General features: G+C 33.8%; 1 protein-coding gene and 1 long non-coding RNA gene across 4 annotated transcripts in view; both read left to right on the top strand.

Annotated features, from left to right (window-relative positions):
* Window positions 1-4,600, top strand: part of LOC111707631 (uncharacterized) — a 6,894-nt gene extending 2,294 nt beyond the window's left edge. The window contains exons 6-16 of one of the 2 annotated variants that reach the window (XR_002766486.1): window positions 267-410; window positions 755-889; window positions 1,379-1,421; window positions 1,917-2,076; window positions 2,329-2,388; window positions 2,460-2,534; window positions 2,917-2,919; window positions 3,035-3,079; window positions 3,210-3,277; window positions 3,821-3,938; window positions 4,314-4,600. This is a non-coding gene — a long non-coding RNA (uncharacterized LOC111707631). The remainder of the gene's footprint in view (window positions 1-266; window positions 411-754; window positions 890-1,378; window positions 1,422-1,916; window positions 2,077-2,328; window positions 2,389-2,459; window positions 2,535-2,916; window positions 2,920-3,034; window positions 3,080-3,209; window positions 3,278-3,820; window positions 3,939-4,313) is intronic. The other variant, XR_002766485.1, reaches the window with a different exon arrangement.
* Window positions 4,601-4,606: 6 nt separating this feature from the next.
* On the top strand, window positions 4,607-14,797 carry LOC111707630 (ubiquitin carboxyl-terminal hydrolase MINDY-3). 2 transcript variants are annotated; one of them, XM_023480764.1, is made up of 16 exons: window positions 4,607-6,253; window positions 6,798-6,988; window positions 7,395-7,455; window positions 7,589-7,700; window positions 8,356-8,434; window positions 8,962-9,002; window positions 9,420-9,484; window positions 9,973-10,018; window positions 10,116-10,167; window positions 10,931-11,020; window positions 11,536-11,593; window positions 12,512-12,622; window positions 13,087-13,155; window positions 13,674-13,749; window positions 13,997-14,070; window positions 14,359-14,797. In XM_023480764.1, the coding sequence occupies exons 1-16, from the start codon at window positions 6,140-6,142 to the stop codon at window positions 14,404-14,406; spliced, it is 1,287 nt and encodes a 428-aa protein (XP_023336532.1). In that variant the 5' UTR covers window positions 4,607-6,139; the 3' UTR covers window positions 14,407-14,797. The 2 variants fall into 2 exon arrangements, with proteins under 2 accessions (XP_023336532.1, XP_023336533.1); XM_023480765.1 differs by lacking the exon at window positions 10,931-11,020.
* Window positions 14,798-15,541: the final 744 nt, after the last annotated feature.

Below are 15,541 nucleotides of genomic sequence, written 5' to 3'. Positions count from 1 at the left end.
AAAAATTGGAAGATTTGAACCAAAAATGAAGGCGGGGCCCCCCCCCCCTACATCAAATGTGCCAACTCCACCATCCCCATTTTAAAAGATTTTGAATTTTAAAGAGATTTGAAAATCCGCCAACGAAAAAGGAAAGTCTGCTAAGTTTCATGTTTATGATGTATGAGGAAGAATTCAGACTTGAAAGATGACTAAAAACGTGTCGCATTGAAAGCCTTTTCTCAACATATAATCAACTGAACCTATTATATATAATATATATACAGATGATTGAATTTGCTGAAACCATGAGAAGGAACTCAGTTGAGAAATGTGATAGACGTCTCACAAAGGGAACTAATCCATTGAGGACTGAGTTGTAGAACCCAGAGAGTTGAGTTACCTCTATAGGATCCATATTCTGGAACCAGGTAATCCATTAAAGGGACTGTACGCTTAAATTCGAGATTATTTAAACCTTGGACTAATCGAGTGCAAAGAACTCTGTGTTTATCTCTGAAACTTAAAGTAAATTACGGCAATTTGCCGGTAAACTGGAGTGCAAATGAAATCACATTTATTTCTCGAAAATTCTGAAAATTGTCTGTCCAACGTGGTTTTTCAAAAGATGGAATGTACTTTCTGTGACTTCTAGAAAGTAATATTTAAACTTCCTAAATATGAAACATCTTGCAACTGTACAAGAAATAAAATGGATTCTTCACGATGAATTGATGAAATAGATTCTAAAAATGGTTCAAATTTTTGTTTACAGGAGCAACTGAAGCTTCAACTATGTTGTATTGAGACCAATTGCCGAATGGTCGGCAGTAGTCACCGATATCCCGGGATCGGGGTATTTGACTACTGTAATTTGGAAAATGATCCTAACGCTGGATTATCTCCTTAGGTAATTCTTATATACCCTTCTCGTTCTCATTATCTTAATTTATCCCCCCTCCCCTGTGATAAAGTAAGTTGACTTTTGTCCCTGGTTGAATTCTTATTTGATTTCTTCTAGGCTAGTTTTGGGGAAGCAAATTCGGACTGAATTGAATTTTCTTCTCTTTTTCTGTTATTTTTAGGAAACAATATTTTTTCTCTCCTTTTTATTTTTCATTTCTTTTAAAAACATTCCTGTTTCATTTCTGTTTCATTCCTGTTTCATTCCTATTTCGAAAATTGAATTTTCCCTACAATAATAAAACTTCAAAATTTTGCAAGTTATTAAGAAAAATTGTGAAATTGTGGGATAAATATTTCTCGCGAAATGTTTACAAATTTCATGTTTTAAAACAAATGAAAATATCTTAAAAATAAGATTTGTTTCAGGAAAATTTAAATTTCTGAAAAATCACTTTCCATTCCTTATTTAAACCTGACCATGGTTTGTTTCTAGGACATCGATAGAGATCCGGGAGACATGTATGCTTATGGACACGGTAGATACATTCGAATAAAATATTTAATTTGATATAATTTTAAAAATCCATAAATAGACATGAGTGGTAGTCGGTAAAGTTACAAGATCAAGTTCTTAATGTTTTGGGTTGGTTTATCAGGGAAATCCTACAAACTCCCCCCCCCCCCCCAGCCTCTAGTCATAACAGGCTTCGCGCCCATCTATTTTAACTTTTAATAGTGGCGTTTTCTCTGCGCATCTTCTCTTTGTACAGTATAAAACAAAAACAAAAAAAAGTTTGCGGATTTCTTAATATTTTTTCGTGCGTTTTCAAAATTTTACAGCAATAAAAATCTTTTAAACACAAATTTTGAAAATTTTGATCATTCATAAACATTCCCTGGGGTCACGTGAGGTTCCACACAAAATTTGGACCCAATCGGTTCAGCCTGTTTTGACGTTTATTGAATACAAACAAACAAACGGACAGCAGACAAGCTACATTTATGTAGATATATAGATTATCTTGTTTCAGCCGAACGACGGTGTGTGACGCATCTATTCGAAAGCCTTTGCTACGCTGCAAAGCAACAACAACAACCAAAACAACAACAAAAACATCAACATAAACAACTATATGACAACAGCATCAAGCACATTGGCACAAGCGCCTCCTCGGCAATAAGATGATAAAGGTATGCAGATTGATTCGATAATTCGGGAACAAATGGAAAATTGATCGTCGTGGACGAGTTGATGCTTTTTACCCGACAATTAATTTTTTTTTCTTCAAATCAGCCCACAAAAAAACCACTCCGCTCCAGCTTACCTAATATTTGGGGGGGGGGGGGTTACTTTAAAAAGGGCTGGGTAGGCGAATATATTATTAGTATCTATCCAATAATTTCTAATGCTATATTTCAACCTTAAATTTTCACTATTTCCAGAATTTGAGTATTTAAAGCCAAGAAAATAAAAGTGAGGGAGATCCCTTAAAAGTAAAAAAGGTAGGGTTACTCTTATATGAATTTTTTTTTTTTACGTAAGTATTCAATTTAATTAAAATTTCTATTTCTAGATAAAAATAATGAAAAAAAAGAATAAGAAGAATATCTAACACTGGATGAAGGAGTGCGAAAAGCAACCTATTCAGGTTTAACTTTAAGAAATAATAAAAAAATTATTTTGATCTATCCCCAATATTGATGGAGTTTTTAGAAATTTTGTTAGATACAATATTTAAGAAATCTGCAAACTGGACCGAATGTAAACATGTCTCATGTCGACTCAATTTCAAGAGATCCTTGATATAAATCTGAGGAAAATATCGTTTTTCTGACAAAAAGGTTTAAATTCTCTAAATTTCCTCCCTTTTGCTGCATAAAGAGAACCGCATTTGAAAATTATCAATTGACAAATGTGAAATGGAAGGTCGCTTGAAAGTTCGTTGACAGCCCATTTAATTCCCAACTTGTTTGCACTGAACAGTTTGAGCTGAGACATTTAATATCCATTTTAATATTTGATTAATTTAGTTTGTGTACGCCGTTTGAGGTTTCCATAAATATCCATTTTAATATTTTATTAATTTAATTTGTGTACTCCGTTTGAAGTTTCCATAAAAATCCATTTAAGTATTTTTTTTTCATTTAGTTGTACGCCGTTTGTAGTTTCCAGACGAAATTGGATTGTCAACGGGTGAGTTGATAATAAGTTAACATTTTTCTGTATCTTTTCCGTGCCCATTAACTGAACGAGAGATGAGATATCGTTTTAATTATCTTTAAATGAAACATAAAGGTGATTTTTAATATTTTGTTTTGTTCAGCTCGTGATCACGTGATACTGGGCAACTGAAGTCTGGAACCGTTTTCACTTATTTATTGTTATTTTAAGGTAAATTTTAAACATTGTTCGATAGTTTTTCCACATCAAAATATTCAGGATCCATTTCATGGTGATCCGGATCCTTAAAATTTTTATCCAGATTTATTCAGCGATTTTTTTAAAACTCCCTGGATTCTGGTACTGGGAACGAAAAAGTGTGGATAAAGCGGATCCGGGTACCAAGAACAGAAAAGTGGATCCGGGTTTAAGGAACCAAAACATGATTTTGATGCATGATTGATTGATTCTTGTGTTCACGTAATATATATTTCATCATTAAACGTATTCTAAGTAGCAGTGTTTCGGATCCGGATCCGCGGATCCGCATCCGTGATGATGGATCCGGATCCGGATCCTGATACGGATCCGGATCCGACAAAATGATACGGATCCGACCGGATCCGGATCCGAAACACTGCTAAGTAGTGTGTACTTGTAAGCATGAGGGAAGCTTCAACTCCTTCAACCTGCAGTCCATATTATCTTTTCTTCGTAAAAAAATCCCAAGACAAAGTTCCGCGATTTAAAAAAAATCATTTTTGTTTTGTTTAGGCAATTTAGTTTGCCGCCATGATGATGATGATGTAAATGATGATGATGACAAAGAGGAATATGATCAAGTTATGGATGATGAAGATGTCTAGTCTCTGACGTAACTAAATAAAGCTTGGTAAGACCTAATTAAATGGACTATTTACGCTGTGGTTTTAGCGTCTATTCTAAAAGGTGCCGTCAACTTAATTTTAAATAACCCTTAACCTTACGAGTTACTTCCCTGATTCACAACGGTACCCTTTAAAGCTTTTAAATCTTAATTTCGCGTCACCCTTTTCACAATAAGAAAAAGGATTTCTCTTTGCACAGACAACGGTTTAATTATTTAATGGAGTAGTGAATCGTGCATAGGAAAGTGAAAAGCAAAACTAATGTCGACAGTTCCTTTTTATTTTCTGTTATTTTCAAATGATATCTTGATATTTCTTAAATCCTTAATTAGAAAAGAGTGCTTAATGAATTGATAAATATTCAAAAATGAATTTTTCAGAAAGTTCCAACAGAACACAATCCGAAGCTCAACTGAACGAGTTTCAACCAGCTGATCGATATTTATGATTACCCCGCTTGATGAAAGTGCGAATTTGCGACTTATTGCAGTTTTGTGATTTTTGTGATTACACGGCTAGCTTAGCCGAGCTATGTATGATTACTATAATACAGTTAGTGATTGGAGATCCGGTGTAAGATATGTGGTAAACACAACAGCTGGAAGATTTGTGGTATACACAACAGCTGGAAGATTTGTGGTATACACAACAGCTGGAAGATTTGTGGTAATTGCTGGAAGATATGTTGCATACGCAACAGCTGGAAGATATGTGGTATACACAACAGCTGGAAGATTTGTGGTATACACAACAGCTGGAAGATTTGTGGTATACACAACAGCTGGAAGATTTGTGGTTTACGAAACAGCTGGAAGATGTGTGGTATACACAAAAGCTGGAAGATTTGTGGTATACACAACAGCTGGAAGATTTGTGGTTCATGAAACAGCTGGAAGATGTGTGGTATACACAACAGCTGGAGGATGTGTGGTATAGAAAACATCTGGAAGATGTGTGGTATACGCAACAACTGGAAGATTTGTGGTATACACAACAGCTGGAAGAATTGTGGTATACAAAAAAGCTGGAAGATTTGTGGTATACACAATTGCTGGAAGATATGTTGCATACGCAACAGCTGGAAGATATGTGGTATACACAGCAGCTGGAAGATGTGTGGTATACACAACAGCTGGAAGATATGTGGTAACACAACAGCTGGAAGATGTGTGGTTTACACAACAGCTGGAAGATTTGTGGTATACACAATAGCTGGAACATATGTGGTATACACAGCAGCTGGAAGATGTGTGGTATACACAACAGCTGGAAGATGTGTGGTATACACAACAGCTGTAAGATGTGTGGTATACACAACAGCTGGATGATTTTTGGTTTACACAACAGCTGGAAGATGTGTGATATACACAACAGCTGAAAGATGTGTGGTATACACAACAGCTAGAAGATTTGTGGTATACACAACAGCTGGAAGATTTGTGGTATACATAACAGCTGGAAGAGATGAGGAACCTAAATGCTAGAAGACTTGTGGTATACACAACAGCTGGAAGATATGTGGTATAAACAACAGCTGGAAGATGTGTGGTATACACAACAGCTGGAAGATTTGTGGTATACACAACAGCTAGAAGATTTAGTAGCTGGAAGATATCTTTACACCGAAGTGTGAAATAAAGTTTGATTACAAGAAGAACCTGTGTAACCAGCTGGAATTGTGATTAGAAACTGTTGGATTTATGATTACTCTCGGCTGGTAGATTTTACCCACATTTTCAAGTTTTGTGACTTATTTAGTTGCGCAACGGACGCGCTGCATTCACGTTTATAATCGTCAGAGCAACTGCACGCTCGACTTATTAGGGGCCCTTAGAGAAATGTAGTTCTTGCTCGGGGGTCCTAATGCATGTTTGGACTATTTTTAACCCCCGGAGCGGGTTTTTTGCCAACTTCAAGCACTTTTTACCCATTTATTCTACTCACATGGGTGGTGGGGCGACATGTCGGGTTGATTTATTCACCTAGAATCCGTTTCTTTTTTCATCAAAAAGTAACGCGATAACCTCCTAACTATATTCACTAACACCTTGTAGACAGCTTCTTATAAGCTGGAGAAGAGAAAAAAAATAAAAAATAAAAACTTGTTTTTCAAGTAGCAACATTTTCGATATTCTGGTTCTAAAATATTCAATAGTAAATTCGGACTTTTTTCAGATAAAATGGCTTGAAGTTGGGATATCTCAAGATGGCGGTTGTTGATGAAGACATTGATTGGCAGCTTATTAAGAACTTAGTGTTTGGGGAAGGAATTACAGAAAATGTTTTTGAGCGCTGGCTTCAGCCTTTTCAGTTCTTTAAGGTTAGTCTTTATTAATACTGTCTTTGAATATTTTGCTGCTTTATCCCATGGAGGTATTCACGTTTTCAAACTTTTGGGTCATTCCAAATCAAGATGAGTAAGTAGCCTCTAGAAATGACCATCTCCGATTATTCTTATTTTGTGTACACCACTTAATTTTCGGGAAAGAGGCAAAATTTCACATATAAAAAAATGGAGCTTGTGAGTTCGAGGCCAGGATTTAATTTGATCTTCTTGAAAATTCGAAAGAAAAAATTTGTAATTCGTTAAGCTTGTCTCTGCTTGGGACTGAAAGCGTAAATCAGCAACGGTACCCTTAAACAGCTTTGTCTGAATAAGTATGTATTAGATGTACATGTTTTGAAATATTTTCGTTGGCGCATTTCTTGCTTAAAAGATGGAACGGAGAAACTCAAAATTAAACAGAAATCAGAAAACTACAGTATTTTCCACATGTTTTGTTAGATTAAGGATTCAAGGTTACCGTTGCAAAGCGGGCATTGCCATCTTCGCATACAGTCCCTTTATGTTCATATATTGTCAGAATGAGCCAACTGCCCTGGTTCAGCATGCCGGGGGCCCATGTGCTGTGTTGGCCCCCCTCCAGGCCTTCATCATCAAACTCTGCCTTGAAGAGAAAATTCAAAATCTACAAACACTTTCGGAACAAACGGCTCGGATGCTTTTACGGCGAGCAATCTGTGATATCCTGAGTATTTGCAGACCTCCAAATAGGTAATAATTGATTCAAATTAAAAACAACGAATATTTCGATAAAATCGTTTAAACGGTTTATTTTCTTTTTTAACAAATTGAAATATTTCATCACAATGTTTTTTTAAAAATTACAATATTACAATCCAGAGGTCAAATAAGAGTGATTCCATTACTAATTATGTTATTTTTTAATTGGTGGATTTCTAGTATGTGATCTGATTCCGACATAAATCTACCAATTTAAAACTTTTAATTAATTAAAAGTTAACATTGTGAATATTAACGAGTTCAGTCACTGACGCAAACAAAAGTCGGGGAAAGCTCCTTATTTTTCAAATTCTCCGTTTTACAATCCACGAATACTTCCTTCAAAGTTTAAAACACTGATTTTATGATTTGAATAATTGATGTTATATTTTATTAGGGTAATTACGTTAGCAACTGTATCTAAAGAAGTGGCCTCAGTCTGGCAGGAAAGTTTAGAGGTAGACAATATTACGTTTAAATTTAATAGGTGGATGAATATTTTCTTTTCAAAATATTTCCCCCCTCTTTCTTTAAAATTCTTTTTAAAAACACTCATGAATTTTGCGTAGCTCATACATACTTCTATTGCAGGTCTACCCCTCCAGTAAACGAATGAAATGTGAAAATGTCGATGTCGACACGCTCCATACATGTCTAACCCTAGAGACATTCCAGACAGTTAGGAACCTTAACAAATTCATAGGTCACGTCGCCATCATAGACATAAACTTAACATCTATATATAAATTTAGCTTGTCTGTCTGTTTGTTTGTTTGTCTATATATAAATTTGGCTTGTCTGTTTGTCTGTTTGTTTGTTTGTATCCAATAAACGTCAAAACGGCTGAACCGATCGGGCCCAAATTTTTTGTGGGACCTCACGTGACCCCATGGAAGGTTTATGAATGATCAAAATTTAAAAAATTTGTGTTAAAAGTTTTTTATTTTTGAAAAATTTTGAAAATGCGCAAAAAAAATATTATGAAATCCGCAAACTTTTTTTGTTTTTGTTTTATACTGTACAAAGAGAAGATGTTCAGAGATAAAGCCACTATTAATATTTTAAATAGAGAATGGGCGCGAAGCGCCCTAAAAGCCTAGTATCCAATAAACGTCAAAATGGCTGAACCGATCGGGCCCAAATTTTGTGTGGTACCTCACGTGAATGATTTATTCAAGATTTATGAATGATCAAAATTTAAAAATTTGTGTTCAAATGTTTTTGTTCTTTACTGAACAAAGAGATAAAGCCACACTTAAAAGGTGAAATAGAACAAACGTTCATACAAAGATAAATTCGTAGAAATTATACTTTTTATATTATTTAATGATTAATTCATTAATGGCGACTCTTACAAGAGGATAATCAGATATTTGGCAGCAAATACGACATTGTGTGTTTCCTTTATTCGGTTATATTGACCCGGGGACCAACTAGGTACACTTTTTTACAGGGGTTATATTTTTTTGAAAAAAGTCAATTTTCTCCTAATGTATTTTTGTGCGAAGGGGATAAAATTTGTTAATGGTTTTATTCACTGAAATGGGGAAAATGAATTTTTGGGTAAAAAGAAAAAGAATGAATGAAGAATTGAAGATTGAATTTACCTTAAATGTCAAATTTTTCATTTTTTTCCTATCCTCTAAAATCATTGCTTTTAAAATTTTAATCCTCTATCATAAATACTTTTTTTATCTGATAATGAAATTTCCTTACAGGATTCCATTCTCCAACCCCTTTGTTATTGCCGAATTTATTAAAAGAAGGAATAAAAAATTGAAAATTTTAAAGAGGCAAAAACACTTTTCACAAAAATTGAACTTGTCAGCAAAATTTTTATCATAATCCTCATTCCTCAGTTTTACAGAAGAAACAATTTCCAAATACAACGGCCAACAAGGATTCCTTACAAATACTTAAAATCCCTGTTCATAATTTTTAATTATTATTATTATATTATTCAGGATAATTAACGAGAGGCAAGATATGGATGAAAGTTTAATAGGTAAACAACATAAATTATGGGTCAGGGAACTGAACCTTTGTCTCATCAAGAATGAATGAGATATCCATTATTTCTTCAAGCTGAAAATTGATTGTTTTCTATTATGGCGTCAAGTTTCTCTATAATAGAGACTTTGCTAGCTGTAACAAAGGGATTTTCAGAATTAAACACTTTTCAGTTTTAAGCTAGTAAAACTACGATATCTTCCACAGTTTTGTTTAAAGAAAGGTTACTTTTTAAATCGCGCATTCTCTCTGATAATGGAGGATTACTAGAAATTACTACGTCAATCTCTTAAAGCATACCATGATTTTTTGAAATACAACTAGTTTTCACCAACAACTGTGCTACTACATTTTACAAAGAACCCACTGATCTTTGAAATAATTAATCATTAAAAAAAATGATAACTTATAGATCCTGTACATGGTCATGGAAGTCAATCCTTAATTAATCTTCTCATCACTGGCTCAGCTACACAGGTAGGAGGTCATCCATAGGTCAAATAAGAGTGATCCAATGGGTGTATATTTTCTTGAAAAATCACCCCCCCCCCCCCAACCTCCTATTTCAAAAATATTTTTCCCCATAAAAGATATATATATTGGCTTGCGCGGATTTTTTATAGCTTTATTCGCTGAATGAATCGGGGGAAATGTTTTTTTGGGGCTTATGATCTATTTTATTTTAATGCGGATCCTGGATCCGCCCTAAGAAACGGACTCGGACCCAGCTCTTCTATTTCGACATTTTTCCTCATATTTCGATAAGAAACTTGATTTTTCATTCAATGATTTCTAATGTTTTTTTTTTTGAGCTTTTATTGTTTTGGTTGAAATTTTGCTATTTGGATCCAGATCCAGACCCGGGAAGCTAAAATGTTCCGGATCTAATGGATCCGGACCCTAAGCACTGATTGTTATAGATTTGTAATGATAATATTTTGTTGAATGTATTTGATATTTTGTAGAATGTATTTGATGGCACAAGAGACCTATGTGGAATGGATTTGACGGGTAATTATATAAAAAAGAAATCTTTATTATATCATATTAAGAGAAGTAATCTTGTTTTTTGTCAGTGTTTTTTTTCTGACAATTATTTTTTGTCAAGGAATCACAGAACAATCACAAATTGGATTTTTATCTTTTCTCGAGTGCCTCAGGTTAGTGATTTAGTTGACTAATTGATTCGGCTTCTCATTAATTCATTTTTTAAATCTATTTTGTCTTATCGTTAACCCGCTCCCGCTTACAACTAGCGATTAATCGTTTTCTTTGGTCAGATCACTCGCTCGTTTTAATCTTTTTATCCGATTTTTCGATTAATAATTTTATGCGATTTTTCGATGTACTCTATCATCGCGTTTTCTTGGTTTGGATACCTTTTTATGTTTTCGACTTATTTCCGTTTTACTCTTTTTTTGCTACATTTATTTGTTCTACATTTTTCTGTTTTGCTACATTTTTTGTTTTGCTAAATTTTTTGTTTTGCTACTTTTTTTTCTTTTGCTGCATTTTTTGTTTTTCTGCATTTTTTTGTTTCTCTGCATTTTTTGTTTTGCCGCATTTTTTTTCGTTTTGCTTCATTTTTTGTTTTGCTACATTTTTGGTTTGCTACATTTTTTGTTTTGCTACATTTTTTTGGTTTAGTCGTTTTACTCGATTTGATAGTTTTAATAGATTTTTTTCTCGTTTTAATTTCTATTTTGATATTTTATCTTTTCAATTTTGTGTTTCAATTGTTAAAATGGAGTTATCGTTTTTAATCGAAATTGCGTTTCAATCTTGAATTTTTTTTATTCGACGGGCAACGCCGGGTACTACATCTAGTAATTATTAATTGTTTATCTTTTCTTTCGTCATTTTTTCATAGCTGTCCAATTCATTAAATGGGGGTTACTTTGTTAAGCAGGAATTTTCCTCTAGGTATTTAGAAGTTGGAGAGAACCTAAAAAGTCCCAAGTTCCCAGTTTGGCTTCTGGGCTCGGAAACTCATATTACTGTACTTTACTCAAGGTACGCACTAATACCGTACTATACTCAAGGTACGTACTAATACTGTACTTTACTCAGGGTACGTACTAATACTGTACTATACTCGAGGTTCGTACTGATACTGTAAATACTGTACTATACTCAAGGTACGTACTAATACATTACTTTACTTAAGGTATGTACTTGTACCGTACTATACTCAAGGTACGTACAAATACTGTACTTTACTGAACTAATGCCGTACTTTACTCAAAGTACGTAAAACCTGTCCATTGCATTCAGTGACTAGAATTCAAGCAATTTTGATGCAGATCCAGATCAATTCTGTTAACAAAAGGATCCGGTTTTGTATCTAGATGCGAATTATAATCCCCCCTCCCCTTTTTTTCTGACAAAGAGCATCAACCCGTGGTTATACTTTGCAAGGTTGGGTTTGGCTAAGATTGGCTCAAATCAGGGAGGTTGCTTTTTCACATATAATTTTATAGAAAATAACTGGATTTATGATAAATTGACCAATGTATGTTTATATGTAGAGACCTGTGGCTAGTTCAACCTCCTTCACCCCGTGAGAAAGCTATTCGTATCTTTAAGGTAAACTTGCATATAATGCCCGCCAGCTATTTCAGTGTACATTTTCAAGAAACAACCCCTGGGGGTTTGCTGATCTGAGGGGGGGGGGGAATTGGACATTTAAGTTTTTCATTCTTTAGACACTTTTTAACCTGAACTATTATTTTTTTTCCCCCTAATAATCATTAATTTTCCCCAATTTCGCGAACAAAACCTGAAAGAAATGCGTAACTTATGGGAGAAAATAAATAGGGGGGAAGGATTTTTCAAGAAAATATACACCCTTGCAGATTGCCATAAACATGGTTCAATTAATTACGTTTAGGATTTATTCCAACATCTCAACTCCAAGATCATAATACCATATTTAGGAGTTGGATAAAGATGAGAGTGGATTTATTCCAACATCTCAACTCCAAGGACTACATAATACCTTGTTTAGGAGTTTGATAAAGATGGGAGTGGATTTAGTCCAACATCTCAACTCCAAGATCATAATATCATGTTTAGGAGTTAGATAAAGATGGGAGTGGATTTATTCCAACATCTCAATTCCCAAGAACTACATAATACCATGTTTGGGAGTTAGATAAAGAGGGGAGTGGATTTATTCCAACATCTCAACTCCAAAAACTACATAATATCATGTTTAGGAGTTAGATAAAGATGGGAGTGGATTTATTCCAACATCTCAATTCCCAAGAACTACATAATACCATGTTTAGGAGTTGGATAAAGATGGGAGTGGATTTATTCCAACATCTCAACTCCAAGAACTACATAATATCATGTTTAGGAGTTAGATAAAGATGGGAGTGGATTTATTCCAACATCTCAATTCCCAAGAACTACATAATACCATGTTTAGGAGTTGGATAAAGATGGGAGTGGATTTATTCCAACATCTCAACTCCAAGAACTACATAATATCATGTTTAGGAGTTAGATAAAGATGGGAGTGGGTTTATTCCAACATCTCAACTCCAAGAACTACTCACCAACCTGAATCTGTTTGCAGAAGAGGAGTATGTCGCAATTATGAAGGATAGGGTAGATAATATACTATTTAAGATATTATTGTTAATTTAAAGGGACTGTTGGCGTAATTTCATTGCCCGTCCAATTTCAAAGTGGTGTGTTCTATGAAAAATGGTAACACTTGAAAGCTTTGACGGTTAAATAATGCTTGAGATTTCCAAGATATTTTTTAAATTTTATTTTCAATTGTGGTTTCTTTATCAAGTGCCGAATGCAATTCGGCATGAGATTGAGAACCAACGAAGGAAATTGTTATTTTAAGATTAAAGAAATCTTCAAGCTAGAAAAAACGATGCTATATTCCACATCATTAATGAGATAAAGCTTTCGAGGGTAGCGTTGTGATCGGGCAGACCCCTCGATAAACTGATAACAGTTTGTGGTTTAGTTGAGTAGTTGAAAAAATCATATTAATAATCCTTAATCATAATAATATTTTTATTAAAAATAAGATTTCTTTAAAACTATATTTCAAGGTGGATCCAGATGGGTTGGGTTTGGTACTGATGCCTTTATTTCTTGAAGAGTTCTTTCCAGAGTTTCAGGTATTCCCCCACCCCTACTTCTTTGTGTTTTTGTTTATGAAATTCTTCCTTTTAAGATATTCAGGGTGGCGAAAATGTACGGATTTTTTATTTTTACTAAAAAATTGTACGGAATATACGGGTAATGTCTCAAATTCTACGGATTTCATGATTTTCATGATTTTCAGCCTGAAAAACATTTATTTTCGATTTTTACTGGGTAAAAAGCTAATTTTGCATGAAAATTTTCTTTAAAAAGTCGTCAAAATGGAGTTCAACTTACTATCTTCATTCCGAATTATATTACGTTGATTGTTGTTTCAATTGACAATCAAAATTCATTCTTTTATCTTTTCGAGAATATGTTCCAAAAGTGATTATTCGAGAATATGTTCCAGAAATACTTGGTGTCACACACAAAAAAAACTTTGCAGTTGTACCACTACCAACGGTTTATCTAATTGTATAATTGTAGGGTGGAGCCCCTGATTTCTTCACTCTGTACCACTACAACGGTTTATCTAATTGTATTATTGTAGGGTGGAGCCCCTGACTCCTTTACTCTGTACCACTACAACGGTTTATCTAAAACTGGAAGTGGGGAATATATTAAAGGTAACGTTAAGTCCAAGCTGGATAGCTTTATCCATTTATCAAGAGGGAATGGTTTCAAAAAAATGTTTACCCTGGCTGCTTCTCAAGATTGTATTAAGTAATCAATTGAATCGATTTATTGATTTTGAAACATCCTAGTTTTAGATATTTTTCTATTTCAGGATTTAGCGAATGGTTGACTTATTTATTAATTAAAAGAAAGAATTGTTTTTGATTGATTGATTGATTGATTGATTGATTGATTAAGGTGAGGCTGTGTTACTAGAGGGTATGTCAGGAAGAGCTGACAATAATCCAATGCTGCAAACTATTCAAACAAAGGTAATATCTCTTGTCAGCACTGTCGTATTGTCAGCACAATCATATTGTCAATCCTGGCATTTAAATTCTTCAACACAAAGCACACTTGAATTTGCAGCTGAATGCAAGACAAGCGGGTTGCGATAAGTTTACACACGCATATATCTGTACTCGAAGAACATACGAGTACCACTGGAAATCGGTCATTGCCCTCTTTTTATTGAGGGTCATTTGAAACCGTTAAGTCCTTTTAATATGTTAAAAAAAAATTTAATAAATAAATTGAAAAAAATCTTAATTTAATTTCAGTGGCCGAGTATAGCTGTGGACTGGGAGAGACCGCCATCAATAAACTAGTCAAAAACTGTCCCGTTCTGTAAATATGTACAGTACATCAGCCAATTGATTTCTCTGTACTATGTACGGATCCCAGCACTGTACAATATTCAGAGTATAGCCTTGTTGATAATTGTAAAAACTTGTCCCTCCCCCCCCGCAACTTTTTCTTTATTTTTCTTAGCCATTTTTAGCCACTTTTTTAGCCATTTTTTCAGCACACTTATTAATGCTTTAAGTATCTATTCTCAATCATGCATTTATAATTTTAACTTAAGATCTCACTTCATTTAGACCTTCTTCATATATTTCACGTACGCTATAATTACTTTATATATCAAAGATGTAGATATAAAATGTTAATTAATTATTTTTTTAATTTTGTTGAAATTAATAAAAGTTAGTAAATGATGCAAATTTTAGAATTTGTGTTTTATTGGGAGTGAAAGAAAATCAGCCAAGGTACAGATTCGTTAAATCTCACTTTTTTATAAACCCATTGATCTTTTAATATCAATTGACTAATCTCTTAAGATCTAATGCAATTTCGGAAAAATTCAATACTTTTTGTTGTCTCCTTTATATTCAGTGGTTAAATAATTACGTTATATGATATGTTAAGATATTTACAATTCAATCTTCCACTATGTTGTCGTTTTTATTATTTTTATTATACATACAATGAATATATTTTGTATAAATAGACTTATTAAATATTTTTAATGTACAAGAGATATGTAAACGTCAAGTAATTATATGTACAGTGTATACGTAACTAAGTAACAAAGTACAGCGGCGGCGTCTGGATATTATTGTGGACCATTTTATTCTATCAAATTTTGCCGTGGACCATCTTATATCAAATTTTGCTATTTAAAGGGAGTGTTCGCGAAAAATGAAAGGGGGTATAGGCTTAATGCGATAAAAAAGCGCTTTTGATCGCTACTAATCTTACTTTAACTGTTGCATCTATAAGGTAAAAATTACCGTAGAGCGTAGCGCCCATACAAATTGAGGAAGTTGGAACTTACGACTTTGGCCGTAAAGAAATCAAATTAATATCAAACAAATCATTCAGATATTACAACCTATAGTCATCGATTATCTTTCGCCACATTTGTATATATTTAATATTTCATACTAGTTTTGATTTTGT

This window comes from Eurytemora carolleeae, unplaced genomic scaffold (assembly GCF_000591075.1).
Source record: "Eurytemora carolleeae unplaced genomic scaffold, Eaff_2.0 scaffold434, whole genome shotgun sequence".
Classification (NCBI taxonomy): domain Eukaryota; kingdom Metazoa; phylum Arthropoda; class Copepoda; order Calanoida; family Temoridae; genus Eurytemora; species Eurytemora carolleeae.
This window is presented reverse-complemented; position numbering and strand designations above follow the sequence as displayed.

What these genes read in the sequence shown, in the direction of transcription:
- LOC111707630 (XM_023480764.1), top strand. Translation starts at nt 6,140, where the DNA reads ATGGCGGTTGTTGATGAAGACATTGATTGGCAGCTTATTAAGAACTTA. An exon ending in TCTGGCAGGAAAGTTTAGAG is followed by an intron (nt 7,456 to 7,588) that starts GTAGACAATATT and finishes CTTCTATTGCAG; the next exon opens with GTCTACCCCTCCAGTAAACG. An exon ending in AGTTCTTTCCAGAGTTTCAG is followed by an intron (nt 13,156 to 13,673) that starts GTATTCCCCCAC and finishes GTATTATTGTAG; the next exon opens with GGTGGAGCCCCTGACTCCTT.